We start from the raw sequence: 15,474 nt of genomic DNA on the forward strand, positions 1-15,474 counted from the left end.
AAAAGATTATTGAGTTTGTAATAATTATTCGAATTAATTACATTTTAATCCCTTTACTCTTGTTAAAGATTTTGGTCCCTTTTTTTCCACAAATTTAGTTCTCTTATTTTAATTTTATATTTTTGTTTATCTATTAACTTGATGTTTATTATTTAACAAAAATATCAACATAGAGAGTCACGATAGTATGAATGTAATAACGTGACAACATGCAAAACAAGAATTTTTGTTATTATAATGGACTAAATATAGGAGAGTGTAACATTAACATTTTCGTTAAATATTAAATATAAGGTTAATAGATAAGTCCAAATTATACTTTAAATAGTAAGAGGATCAAATCCGTGTCAAAAAAAAAATTAGGAGACCAAAATTGAATTTAATTTCATGATATTAGAAAAATAAAAAATGCAATCTTAATAAATCTTAAAAGTTATATTTATAATGATTTGTAATCTTATTAGATCTTTATACCTATAGCACATAAAAGTTAAACTAAATTAAAAATAAAAAGTATATTTATAATGGATAAACCACAACAAAAATTTAATGTATTTAAAGTGTTTGTTTCAACATTCAAATGTATTTAAATTGTTATTTATTTATTTGTAAAAGTTGTTATTTGACTTATCTATAAAACTTCTTATTCATTTATCTCTAAAAGCTATTATGCTTATCTACAAGTGATCAATGGTAACAACCTCACTATCAGCAGCTCTATATATAGAGCAAATGTATCACACTTTAGAATCGATAAAAACCTAGTTCATCAATACTCTTATATGCTAACAATAGCTTTTCCTTAACAGTAGATGATCCTTGACTGCCACCATGACTTCGTCCCTCACTAATGGCGTAAAAATCATTCCAGCCACTGACGCATAGTCAGTCATGGCCCTAAACACTCATGCCTCCATCAAACATACCTACGCAAATTTTCTAGCATGGAGAGTTTAGTTCAATACTCTCCTTGTGGGGTATGATCTAATAAGTTTTGATGGCACAATCAAGTGCCCTGCCCCATCTCGCGGGGACTTTCATTATTGGAAATGATAGGATCAATTGATCCTTCATGCCATTATCTCCTCGGTTGACTACATTGTTATCATCATGCTGGGAAACGTCAAAACCTCGAAGGAAGCCTGGGACATCCTCCACAAGATGTTCTCCGACAAGACAAGAGCTCAAATCATGCATCTATCTTGCTTCATAAAGGGCTCCAAACCCATTTATGAATACCTTAATGGTATTAAGTCAATATCGGATGAACTTGTTGTCATTAGTTCTCCGTTGAAAGATGTTGATCTTGTCATTCACACCTTGAATGGCCTTGATGCTGAGTATAGAGAGGTAACTGCAACACTACGCACTCAGGAAAATCCAATTAGCTTTGATGAACTCCATGATCTCCTTGCTGACTTCGAGAATTACTTAAAGAGGGATGAGCCATAGCCAGATTCCATAGCCACTGCTCATGCAACAGGAAAGGTAAAGCATAACTATTATAAAAAGAGCACTCAGTCTAGGTACAACCCAAACTATTCATCTTCCACTGGTAGATCCACATCTCCAAATTCAAAAAAGGTGATATGCCAGTACTGTGAGAAAATTGGGCACACTACCAAGGTATGCTATAAGATCCATGGCTATCCATACCCACCAAAACACAACAATGCTCTAGCAACACATCATGCTAGAGTGCTACTCCCGAGTGTGACTAATTGGATCATGGACTTTGGGGCCATACATCACATCACTTGTGATCTTGATTAACTACATCTCACACAACCATACCAAGGACAAGATCAAATAATTGTAGGTGATGGCTCAGGTCTTCCTATTGTTCACAAAAGTACTGCATGTTCCAAATATATCTCAAAATCTTTTATACTCTTCACCTTCCAAAAGCACTGCATGTTCCAAATATATCTCAAAATGTTTTATTGGTTTCTTCCCTATGCCAAACTAACCCAATCTCGATTGAATTTTTTCTGACCATTTCTTGGTGAAGGATCTGAAGACAAGGGTTCCGCTTCTAAAATGACAACTTAACAATGGCTTGTACCACATGCCCCACCCATCATCTAAACCCAAAGCACTTATCACAACCAACCACCTTCCATGGCATCATATTCTGGGGCGTCCATTTGATTGTATCATAAGTCATCTCCTTTCCCTTCATGAAATAAAGAGCAATTCTTCACCTTGCATTTCGTGTGGTAGTGTCAAGAGTCACAAGCTACCTTTTTCTACATCCACTATCAAAAGCAAGCAACCTCTTGAGCTTATCTACACCGACGTTTGGGGTCTTACTCCCACTAGGTCTTTTGATGGCTTTTCTTATTATTTAATTTTTGTTGATCATTATACAAAGTATACTTGGTTATACATGTTGAACAATAAATCAAACGTCTTAATTTTATTTCCAAAATTCAAAAGTTGTTGTCGAGAATTTTTTTAATTTGCAAATTATTTCCCTTTATTATGATAATGGGGTGAGTTCATCAAATTAAAAACATTTCTTAATACACACAGAATATCACACTTCACCACCCCTCCACACACACCATAACTAAATGTCAGCACAGAAAGACTACACTAACATATAATTGAAATAGGAAAAGCCTATCTTCACACATCAAACCTACCTCCCCAATTCTAGACTTTTGCCTTCTGCACTACCACTTACCTCATCAATAGACTCTCAACCCCAATACTAAACACGCAGTCACCTTTCCAAGCTCTACATCACACTGAACCAAATCCTACTCACCTTCATTCCTTTGGTTTCCTATGTTTCCCATGGTTGTGCCCCTACGCATCCAACAAACTCCAACCAAAATCTCAGACATGCATATTTGTAGGATATGCAACATTCCAATATGGCTACCTATGCCTTGAACCTGGAACACAAAAAATATATACATCCAAACATATGAAATTCTATGATCACATATTTCCCTACTATACCCTAACACAAAAGCCACCAACCCAAACCCTAACCACAATCACAAACCAACCTTTACATATTACTATCCCTCTCAACCCACCCCATGACTCACCCCATCCTCAACCAATTGTATGTCCTCTTCAACTTCAAGAGGTCCCTTTGTGTTCGGATTTCTCATCAAGTAATTCTTCAAAATCACTCTGCTTCAATTCTAGATACAATTGTTACGGTTAACCCTCCCAGAGATAATACACCATCATCAACCAGTAGCCACCCTATGGTTACCAAATCCAAGAACAACATCTTCAAACCCAAACTCATGCTCATAACATCAAAGCACCCATTACTTCAAAATCGAGCCATCCAATCTATGTGAGGCCATGAAACATACTCATTGGCAAAAAAGCCCTAGAGGGTGAATTTGATGCACTTATAAGGAATGGTCCGTGGTCCTTAGCCCCCCCCCCCCCCCCCCGCGCCAAACAAACAAAAAAAAAAAGATCATAACATAGTGGGATGTAAGTAGTTGTTTTGGATCAAACACAATGTTGATGGATCTGTCTCAAGCTACAAAGCTTGACTTGTAGCACGTGAGCCTGGCATGACGCTCTAAAGGAATTAATCACCTCATATGTATTTTGGACCAATAAAATCAATCCTTCACTGTTTATATATGCTTTGGGTGGCATCACAACGTACTTCTTAGTGTATGTTGATGACTTACTACTCACAGGTAATAACACTAGGTTCTTGTGTGATTTTATTGAAGCTATTTCATAGGTGTTTTCACTCAAAAACATGGTAACTCCATATTATTTTTTGGGCATCGAACTCATCCCTAAGCCATTTGGTCTTCTACTCTCACAACATAAACACATTAGAGATATACTTGAGAGGTTTGACATGGGGCAGAACCTTCCCCCACACCCTTATCACCATCGTCCAAACTTCACCTTCTTGATGGTACAACCTTTGTAGATGCAACTAAATATCGCAAAATAATTGGGAACCTTCAATATGTGAGCCTCACAAGGCCTAACATTTCCTTCTCCATAAATAAACTCTCCCAGTTCATGCATAAACCAACTACACTTCACTTCCAGTATCTAAAGTCCATCATCAACCATGAACTCATGCTACTAAAACCAACTTCCGAGCAATGGCTAGCATACACTGATGCAAACTAGGGCGAAAATTTTGATGATAGGACCTCAGCTTCTACCTTTCTCATTTTCTTTGGAGGAAGTCAAATTTCTTGGATGTCTAAAGAACAATGCACAATAGCAAGGTCGTCAACTGAAGCTAAATAGCGTGTTGTTGCCACAACCACAACTGTAATTATGTGGCTAAAGAACCTCCTAACTGAGTTGCAGGTTCCTATGCATGAACCACCACAACTATTGTGTGATAATTTAGGAGCAACGTATCTTTGCTCTAATATGATTCTGCACTCATGCATGAAACATATCTCCCTTGATTATCACTTTGTGAGGGAATAGGTTCAGGCCAAGTAATTACTAGTATCTCATGTCTCCACCAAAGATTAGCTCGCATACATCTTCACTAAGCCATTGGGCGCAACACGCTTTCAAGATAAAGGTTACAGATGACACCTTCATCATGAGGGGGCGTAATGGATAAACCACAAGAATAGAAATTCAAATGTATTTAAATTGTTATTCATTTATCTGTAAAAAAATTTACTTATCTGTAAAAGATGTTATTCATTTATTTGTAAAAGCTGTTATGCTTATCTGTAAGCTGTCAATTGTAACAGCCTCACTATCAGCAACTCTATATATAGAGCATATGCATCACACTTTTGAATCAATAAAAACCTAGTTCATCAATAATCTTATAATTTAAGCATGCAATTTATCATTGTTGATATTAAAGTATATAAGCATAGGAATGAATAAAATTTGGACCTGCATCATGTCTCCAAGGTTGACAATCAGTGTGTTGGGAATGGGTTTTACTGTTAGCCATTGATCATCTTTGAGCACCTGAAGTCCACTGACTTCATCATCTTGGTTCAATATGGACAACACTGAACTATCAGTATGAGCCTCCATGCCCCAACCAACATTTGCATCAGAGCAATTTGGGTAGCGATAGACACGCACCATTCCAGTGTTTTCTGCCAGGTACGGCTCTGAGGGTTTTAGACTCAGGTCAAGGTTCTTCGCCATAGCTTCAAATAAAGTTGTGGCAATTCTTGACAGATGAGTTTTGTAGTCCTTTATCGGAAGTCTTACAACATGGAAACATACATGCATTTGGTTAATTAATTAATTAACTTTGATGAGCACAACTTAATAGATTGGCTTCAAATAGAAAATGATAGAAATAGTTCACTTTAATTCCATGATTTCAAGACCATTAGCTTTTTGTATGGCTTTATTTTTCATTTCGAGTAAAACAAAACTTACTCCATAAATTCTTGTCATTAAGCTTTCTAATCAAATAATAATATTTTGTAAGAAACATTAGATTTAGGGATATTCATAAGTTTATGTATTTGTGAACCGATTTTCTTTTTTTAAAAAGGTATTTGTGAACCAGAACAGATCGAACATTGATCTAAACATAAAGGTTTGGGTTTTTATGCTGTTTGGGTCGAACCCAACATAACCCATTCAAACCCAATTGCTTTGAGTTTGGGTAATAGATTTTATTTTGAAATCTTGCGAATCTGATGATGCAATTAATTAATGTGATATTTTCTTTTCTAATTATTATTTATATATATTTTTTCATTCATTTATTATTTACAATATTTTTTTAAAATGTAAATTTCCAGTTCAGATTCTTTTGAACTCGATTGATCCGAAATTCATTTGGCAGAGTTGATTCTAATCAAATTTGACAAAAAAAAAAAAAAAAATACACAAATTCATCCCAACTTAAATTGGAGTATATATTTTGTTCGTGTTAAGTATATATTGAATTTTACCAAACACAATTTGTGTACACCCTAATTAGATTCATTCAACTTTTACTATATAGATAGTGGCAGATCTAAGATCTCAGGTAAGGGGGAACAAACTATTTTAAAAAAAAATGTAACATATTAAAATGAGGAAGTGGTTCAAATACATAAAATAAGGTGTAAAATATAAAAGTTTAGGGATGCAAAATATAAAATGTTAAGAAAAAACATGTGAATTTATTAAAATGATTGTCCTCCCTTAAACAATCTAGGTGCTCTACTATATATAGGAAGATATAAGGTTGCCCTGGATGATTGGAAAACTAGAAGTTAAGGGTGAAAGGAAGAAGAAATAATGGGTTCAAATCTTTTTTACAAATGATAATATTAATAGCCTCTTTTCCATCTTAACAAAACTAAAAACTAGCATTTATCTATAAAAAAAAAAAACTATGTGAAGGATTTGGAGATATTCTATGACAGTGTAAATGGTCTCTTTACTATAAAATCAACCCTACATGTTCTTGTTACAATATCAGTCAGATGTTGATCTTCCCATTACACTGGATGAATCCTCTATTCAAGAAGATATTCATCGACCCACCTAACTTTCAGATTTTTCACTTGGTTAATGTTCCTGACAGAATACCCACTAGAAGAACATTAGTTTTGAACCTCATATTTCTCTCTGCCCAATATATATATATATATATATATATATATATATATATATATATATATATATATATATATATATATATATATATGATGTCCACGAGGAATCCATCAATCACCTTTTTTTTCTTCACTTGCACACTCTTTGGTCTCTCTGCACATGAATATGCACGTCTCATATACACTCTTAGCTGGAATTTAATGCCTCGTCCTCGTATTGATTACAGTTAAAAAGGTAATGATTATAACTTATTTACTACAATTTTTTTATTAACCACAACCTGATCCATTTATATGAGTTCATATATAGAAATGAAACCATTTTTAATGACTATTGGTTCCAAAACCTAGATCTTGAGCTAGGATTTCAGCAAAGCAAGGAAATTTAGTTCTATTTTGTTTTTTCAATTACACATTACTAGAAAAAATATCTTTATGAGGTTGGTTTTACAACAGTTGTACAAAAACTAATGTCATAAATAAAACAATAACATTTTTATTAATAATTGTAATTTTTTAAAGATGATTTTTAAAACCGTTTTAAAAATATTTTACGAAATCAATTCTTAAACAAAAGATGTTAAATATAAGATTTTAAAGATGGTTTTAAAAGACTGTCTTCTAAAAAAATGTGTTTTCCCAACCCGCAACATTTTAATTGGATCATTTTGTCTCATTGAAATTTGCACCAACACACCAATAAACAATACTCCTGTTCTTTCTACCCTATCTCCTCCACCTGCTCCTTAAACGTTTGAACTCCCACGACTCGTCGAGGCTCGATGACACAACCGAGACAGGCACGACCAGGTCCACGTAGAAGTGGAGGCTGTCACGGGGAGCCTCGCGGCCGTCGCCGCCCGCCCAAGACCAATCCCCTGTCGTTGTCTCCTTCAGCATATGACCCCCCACTCAGCGCACGCGCGACATCGTCATCACTCACCTCACCAAAACCCTATCCTCTCGCTCCGTCTTCTCCAAGTGCTACGGCACAATGTCCCCTGACGAGGCCTTCTTCGTCGCCGCCAGCTTCGCCGCCTCTGACAATGACGGAATCATGATTGTGCTCGCGTGTGTAATTGTCCTCACTTCAATGTCGGCACCGCAGAGATTTCTCTACACTGTCTCCCTTTGCTCACTCTTATCGCACCCTAACTCCCTCGCTCTCTCTCGCCAATTCGTCACAATCAGGTGTTTTATTCCTCTTCCGATTTTCGAAATCGTCGCTTTTCTTTCTCTAATTCGTAGCTCGAAACTAAAATTCGATGATCTTATGCTTTTCCGATCGAACGAGCTAAATTTTTAATCAACGATTGGTTGTTTTGCAGCGAAGTGGCGCGCATGTCGAGCGGAAATGGAAAGAAAAAGCGAAAATGAAGGGGCAATTATCTGTTACGGTAGACGCAGCTGTGGAAACTGTTAGTAACAAGCTCGGTGGATTGAGTATTGGCGAAAACAGTGGGAAAACTGCGGCGCAAGGTTCGACTGTGATTTGGAAACGTAAATCTTATGGAACTGCGAGTGGAGGCAATGTTACTGAAGTTGAAAATGGAGCTGGAGTTGATGCAGGTGTGGCTTCAACGCAAAAGAGCAGTGGCAGTGGTTTGAGTAAGATATTTTGCGGTAATTTCCTGAAGAATTTCACCTACTCACGTGCACAAGTTAGAGCGACTTTCTATCCTAAATTTGAAAATGAGAAGGCAGATCAAGAGGCATATTCTTTCTGTCACAAATTTTCCCTGTTTCGAAATGTATCATGTGATTTCTGCGATTTATGTTTGAACTTTGAAGTATGTGTTTAATCTTAGCCTTCTAGAATAGTTCAAGACAAAATGAAGAAGTTTTTTATGGAAGTTATGGGGAGAGTAGGATTTTAGGATTCAGAGAGAGGATGAAATAAAGTAATAAACAGTTCTAGAGAGGAACTTTTGTCTCGTTGAAGGATTTATGTTTGCTATGGGAAGATGTGTTTATTTCTCTCGTGCCAAATACTTTGCTCTATCGTAGCTGAAATAGCCCTGCAAGCAATCCTGGCACATTTCCTAGCACCACAAGTTCTTTCACAAATGAAGGAATCACAAGATTTTTAAATATTGATTCTAAGAGAATAATAATCCAGAGTTCCCAACATCCATATGATGTGTTGTTATGCTTGGTTCTAACTTCTTGGAAACAATATTAAAGGCAAATTTTACTTGCCTGTATCACACTCAGGCTCTTGCATTTTTTTTAGGAATTTTTTTATAAGTGACAATTATTTTCTTCGGGATAATGAGCTCTTGTTCTCCTTCCTTTAATTACCTTTGTATATTATATAGTTTTAAAACTGTTACATGGATTGTGTATATTCTGTTTTGCTGTAGGTTCGGACCAGGATGATTGAGTTGGTGGCAAAAGGTTTGGCTACGATAAAGGTATGTTGATTGTACTTCATGTTACATTTTTTTTATAATTTTTTTTGGGGTTGATAACTACTAGTTGGATGAACTTTATTTGATTGATTTTCAGTGGGGGATTTAGTTTTATTGGCTATACTATTTTATATGTAACTACTTTTTGTTATTTATTGGCTATACTATTTTATTTTTGAACAGTTATACTGCTGTTAGTGTATTTGTTCTTGGACGGATGTTTCGTGAGGCTTGGGGAACTGAAGCTTCAAAAAAGCAGGTTGAATTTAATAATTTTCTTGAGGGAAAATTATAAATTATAGATAAAGAACAAAGAGGATTGAATTTAATAGCATCTCTAGGATTCTGTGGTAGTGTCAGAAAAAGCATCTCCAAGGATGGAACAATTTTTCCTACAAACTTTTCAGGCAATTGCAACTATATAAAACTAGAAAAGAATGTACAAGAATTTTTTCAGTTTCTTAAATTTTGCTTTACAATGTTCTAATAAATTTAGTTAAAGATTGAAATATTTTTATCACAAACATTTGGTCACATTGTGCACATTCAGACCTTCTATTTTTTCTGCAAAATTCAGGGTGTCCTTGTTAAATTTTTGGTTGTGTGAGGAGAATTATTAAAGATATCTTAACTGGAATATCTTTATTAATTTCCAATCTTGATCTGTTCAAAATTTGCCCAGTCTCTGAATTTTTCTTTTCTTTTTTAGGTTCAGCTTTCTCATTTGCAGGATTGATGTTAAAAATGTATGAATAATGATCAGCTTGTGACTAATGTGACACTCTTTCAACATGCGGTTTATGATCATTTGCTTTTCTATTTCTTGATTATGGAACTAGGCATACTTACATTTTGTGTATAATTTTGACTAATGTCTTTCACCCCCTTCCGACATGCACTTTTCAGTACATGTGGCTGTTAATGGTATTCACTTTGTAACTATAAGTTTATACTCTTGTAGGATTTTTTTAATGCATTTTTTAATTCCAATTAACCTTTAGTTTTAATTCGTGCTCAAACCAATGAAATGGACATTATTATTACCTTATCTTTCAAAGAAACCATATGTGCATATAAATGAAACTAGTAACTGTTTTTCTTGGAGACCGTGGACAGCGTCCCCGAGAAGATTATGGTAAGATTATTTTACTTGATTAATTCAAGAAAATTCTTGGTATTTTGAACAATATAGTCAGATATTGAATTGTAAGGATATCATAAAGTATGCATCTATATGGTTATAGGCTATAGCTACTATGATTACAGATTTTTGATATGTAGTAAGGATATTATAGAGTGTGTATGGAGAATAATGATCCTGAGTTCCCCAATAGCCATATGATGTGTTGTTATGGTTGGTTCTAACTTCTTAGAAACAATATTAAATCTCTGCGGTGCAGAGAAAAATTGTAACCTTTCTGTTGGTCCAATATACCTTAACCTCCTCAGAAAATGAATTTCCTCCAATGGATCATGATTTCAATATGACTTGGGATATTTTCTGCTAATTAATTAATTTCAGTCCTTATAATTATTCAACATTATATCCTACTAGCTAGTAGGATATAATGATATGATCTATGTTCTGTACTGAGCTTTGCCCACTTTGTGTCGTAAATTTACTTTCTTTTAAGTTTTTTTGTTTTCAACTTCAAATTTTTCAGCTTAATTACCATTATATGTATTGTCTTCCTATTCTGTATTTGGAGGTTGGAATGTGATAAAACATATCCTTGCATGTGTTTAGTTCAAGAAAATTTGTGGGTCCTCAGCTTAATTCCTTTTTTTTTTTATTGTTTTGTGTCTTTTGATTCTTTTACTATTATTTTTAAAGCATAAGGAATAAATATTATTTTATTTTTTAAAAAAAAATTTTAGAAAAAATATTCTAGGATTATTTTTTAGAAAATTATCTTAGAATGTATTTTTTAAAATATTTGTTTTTTTTAAAAAAAGATATTCTAAGATGATTTTTTCAAAAATTATCTTAGAATATAGATTTTTTAAAATAATTTTTCAAAAAATAATCTTAGAATTTTTAATTTTTATATATTTTTTTAAAATATTCTAAGAAGATTTCAGAATTAAATTATCTTAAAAATTATACCATTTTAAAACGATTTAAAAACGATTATAAAAAATCTTAACTTTCCACCATAACAACTTCAATAACGATTAAAAGTCGTTGTAAAAAATCCTTCAAAAATTGTAAAAAACACTTTTTTTTATTAATGATAGTACCAACTTTGTGTATTTTTTTTAAAAGATTTTTGTAAGTATATATGGATCTTGTAATTGGTTACAGGACTGCATGTACTCTCATGCATATAGTCTCTCATTTAATTATTATATATTTATATATCATTTTACGAAACAAAATTAAATAGTCAACCATCCAAATCTCAACAACTAACCCAGGCTTCCATCATTTATGGATATTCAATCACATTTTAAATTGTTCAGCCATAAGCCCATAACACGCAAGGAATTTATATGAGGACCCTTCAGCCTAGATGTGATGACCTTTTATGTGAGAGGTTTTACTGATATTCCATTTTTTTTTTTTTTTTGGAGTGTGTGTGTGGTTATCATGAAGGACATATGCAATGATCATGCCCTTATCGTCAAAGCACTTTTTCTTAAAGATGTTATCTTATTAGGCGTTTTCATTAAACTATATGTGAGTCCGGGTAGTTTTATGTTTTGATCCAATCTTGAGCAGTAAACATAATCCTTTTAAAGGTTGATAAATAGAGAGATAATTACTAAACTTTGCATAGATTTATTTTGTATTCTAATTAATATATATATATATATATATATATATATATATATATATATATATATATATATATATGATCTTAATTTATCATGTATAAATTTTTTTCTTATTTATAACTTTAAAAAAGACAATTATTTCATTTGACGTATATATTTCTTTTTCTTAAATTATCTTTTAATACATATAATTATTTTTTATTTTCTTCATAAATCTTTAAGATGTAACTTTTGTTACTTCTTTTAAAAAAACTACTATCACTACTTTTTTTTAACTGATTTTTCTTCTTATTTTTAAAAATAAAGATAGAGACAGGGAAGTTTTTCTTTTTAACTAGTGTAATTATAAAGAAAACACTCACAATGAATGACAAAAACCAAAATAAAAAGTTGTCGGGAAATAAGTCAAAGATATATGCATATTACACACATAAACGAGAAATGATAAGTTTATACTAATGTAAGTCAAAATAATTTTGTATCGTTTAATATATATTAATTCTAGAAATCTATAAAAAATTACTAAATGATATAAAAATATTATAAATTTTAAAGCATATTATAACAACACCTCCCGAGATTTCATGTAATTATACATGTATTATCTATTTTTTTAGCCATTATATTTATCTCTTTTGTAGGGGTATTATTGTAAAATTTCAGGAAGTGTCTAGGGAGTGCCAATGTAATGTTTCTAAACATATATAAAAGGATGTTAGTGTAATGTTTTCAAATTTAAAAGGAATTAGTATAGGAAAATAAAAAAAAGTGAAATTATGTGTTATTTGATAATAGTTCAGGAGTGTTGTTGTAATATGCTTTTAAATCTTACATGGTACATATAAATTTATCTCATGTATCTATATGTTTGTAACATAATATAAATAGTTTTTTTTTCTTCTTAAAAAAAAGATACTTATGTACTCTCCGTGAATTTTCGAAAATATTCACAAATATGGTGTCATATACAACAGCTCTTAATTATATATAATTTTTTGAAAAACAAATGTGGAGGACCGGGTCCGGGTCCTCAATGGCTCATTGCTTAAATCTGTCCCTAATTATATATTTAGTTTAAAACAATTTTAGGGCGTTTCAATATTCAAATAATTTTTTAATATATAAGTTGAGTCACTAGAATTTACAATTTGATTTCACCCCTTAAATATATGACTTTGTACCCTATGCTTGTTGGTCCTTAAGTAATTAATTTATATGGATTATGAGAAGAAACATATAATAAGATTCAACCTTATCCTATCAATTTTTATATACTAATAAGAACCGTAAAGCACCCAATGGATAGGTCTCTCTCTCCTCTAATTGTTTCCTTTCCCTCTCATGATTTAATAGGTTTGGGACCAATTTGATTAGATAATCACTTCTAGATAATTCTAAAAAGTTTTTCAATCACATACTTTTCTCTTTCGCATGCGGTAGCTTATATTTGTGCTTAAGTGCGTAAGAATTTAAGTGATGAGATCAATAATTATTTAAGGACAAAATTTAGATGCAAAATTATTAATTATTCTGTGTCATTTTTAATTAAAATTAAAAATTTACTTGGGTAGCTTATGTTTATTTTCAATGTAAATGTAAATTTTATTATATAAATTACTGAATAAAAGCTTCAGTTAAATTATAAAAGCTTCAGTTAAATTGTAGTAGTGAACAGATGTGATTGCTAGTAGTATAAGTGTTCGATCATTTTGTTCTTTTTTTTTTTTCTAGTTTTGTTGGTCTTTCATATCTAATTAAGGAAATTATACGTTAAACGCGACTATCAAATCTGATAATCTTTCTCCATATATGCAATAACACAATTCAATTGGTCGAAACACCCCGTTCATGCAGTGCCATCAATGTCATAATCTCAAAAAGGTGACGGGTACGGGGTACCCCACAACCAAAACCATGAGGCAATGGCCAAGATCCATCGATCCCTATTTTCAACACTGGGTTATATTTTAATAATATTTCCCTATTATTTTATATAAAAAAAAATTATTTAGTAATATTTAATTTTATACGATACATCAATTCAACATCTCGAAAACATCCAAACCAACAACAAATCTCTAAAACATAAAAATATTTACTCTATCACCCAATCTCCAAATAATATATAAATTACCATACATTGTCAGTACTTTTTTGTATTTAATGACTTGCATTTTTGAAAAAAAAAGGGTTAATATTAAACCAATTAGAAATTGTTAACCACATAATTTTGATATGTGATATAGATATAATAATTTGTAAAAATATTTTATTTATTTATCTCTTTCAAGTCATAATGAAAAAAGATAAACACAAAAAATAAAATTATAAATTTTTTTATTTAAATTGTTTTACTTGTAATTTTTTATAATTTTTAAAAAAATTATTATGAAAATCAATGAACTATATATTATGTTTGTAATCCAATGACTTATACATACTTCTCCTGTCTTTATTATTTCTAAGACATTATAGTTTTAGAAAATAAAATACCATTTTATAATATTTCATTAATTATTTTTTTATCAAAATATCATAAATTATCTCTTTTTTTCTCCTATACAAAAATAAATAGATTCCGGTAAGGTTAAAGATAAATTTTAAAAAATATTGTAATCATAAATAAATTTAATATTGATAACTAAGTTAACAAATATTTACAATAAATATAAATTAATCAATTATTTCTTATAATTAAGGAGTAATAATATATATTATTATAAAAAGATTTAAAAACATTATAATTTTCCAACACAAATACATGCACACACAATCCAAAAAGATAGACCCGATGGCCTGTACACATGAAAGAAACAAAAAAATAAAACGCAATAAACCAAAAGGAAACAAAATGCATAGAAAAATGTGGAAGAAGACAAATCAATAATAATGCAAGAGTTTATATTGGTTGGAAAACTTTGTGTCTTACCTGATGGACTCGAGCGTGGGAAGCTGATGAGGGTTGAAGTGTGGGAGTTGACTCAACGGCACATCAAAGCCTTCAACCCAATTCATGTTTTGGGGGCCTCTCGTTGTTGTCCCAGATGGCGTTAGGGCAGGGGTGCCCCAAAAGTAGGACACTGGGCTGCCACTGCATGCACCTTCTTTTGCTTCAAAGGACAAAGAGAAGAGTTCCTTGGCCACCTCTTGAAGCTTCTTCAAAAGGGTCATGGGAATCCCATGGTTTACCAAACGAAAAAAACCCCAATCCTTGCAAGCTTCGTCCAACTTGCTCTTGTCATGGTTTAAGCATGAAAAATCTATGATGGGTATTGGATCCGAGTCTTGTTGGGTCGGGTCTTTATCCGGGTCAGGGTTTGGTGGTGGTGGTAGTTGGTGGTGGTCTAGGTGGCGGAGAACCGGAGGGTAGGACTCTATGTTGTTCATGTTATTGTTGTTGTTGTTGTTGGTGGGAAGGTTGAATATATATAAATCTATCATGTGTGTGTTTGTGAGTGTGTTGTTCTTTAATAAGGTTGAGGAAATGAAAATAGTTTGTGATGAATGCACTTTGGATGAGATTGGTGGCTAATTGGCCATGCCCTCAAACCATATAATAATATAATAAAAAGCTAGCTAGCCAAGATAGAGAAATATATGATAGAGTATCGAAAAACAAAAAATGATAGTGCCTCATTGTTTTAACTTTTAACTAACCTACACTTTATTTCTTTTTATTATATATGATTTTTTTTTTTAAAAATGGGCAGACACGCTTACTAGTTACT

The 15,474-nt window shown here is 32.3% G+C and overlaps 2 protein-coding genes across 5 annotated transcripts in view; one reads left to right on the forward strand and one right to left on the reverse strand.

Moving 5' to 3' along the window:
- LOC100794065 (gibberellin 2-beta-dioxygenase 8-like) overlaps positions 1-15,269 on the reverse strand; it is a 16,148-nt gene extending 879 nt beyond the window's left edge. Inside the window, exons 1-2 of the mRNA NM_001255802.2 lie at positions 14,676-15,269; positions 4,879-5,203 (exon numbers count right to left, since the gene is read on the reverse strand). Coding sequence (NP_001242731.2) covers positions 4,879-5,203; positions 14,676-15,187 — 837 coding nt within the window. The 5' untranslated portion in view covers positions 15,188-15,269. The remainder of the gene's footprint in view (positions 1-4,878; positions 5,204-14,675) is intronic.
- LOC112998388 (tRNA ligase 1) lies at positions 7,216-9,918 on the forward strand. Of its 4 annotated transcripts, XR_003263442.2 has the most exons (5): positions 7,216-7,748; positions 7,886-8,180; positions 8,921-8,971; positions 9,152-9,227; positions 9,678-9,918. XR_003263442.2 is itself a non-coding variant. In XM_026124439.2 (3 exons), exons 2-3 carry the CDS (start codon positions 7,931-7,933, stop codon positions 8,938-8,940), a joined length of 270 nt encoding a protein of 89 aa, XP_025980224.1. In that variant the 5' UTR covers positions 7,216-7,748; positions 7,886-7,930; the 3' UTR covers positions 8,941-9,918. The 4 variants fall into 4 exon arrangements, 2 of the variants coding, with proteins under 2 accessions (XP_025980224.1, XP_025980225.1); XR_003263441.2 differs by having other exon boundaries at positions 9,152-9,918; XM_026124439.2 differs by having other exon boundaries at positions 8,921-9,918.
- Positions 15,270-15,474: the final 205 nt, after the last annotated feature.

The sequence above is a fragment of the Glycine max genome, chromosome 11 (assembly GCF_000004515.6).
Source record: "Glycine max cultivar Williams 82 chromosome 11, Glycine_max_v4.0, whole genome shotgun sequence".
Classification (NCBI taxonomy): Eukaryota; Viridiplantae; Streptophyta; class Magnoliopsida; order Fabales; family Fabaceae; genus Glycine; species Glycine max.

Coding starts and splice junctions, on each gene's coding strand:
- LOC112998388 (XM_026124439.2), top strand. CDS start 7,931: ATGAAGGGGCAATTATCTGTTACGGTAGACGCAGCTGTGGAAACTGTT. Junction 8,181..8,920: donor TTTGAGTAAGATATTTTGCG/GTAATTTCCTGA, acceptor GTTTTGCTGTAG/GTTCGGACCAGGATGATTGA.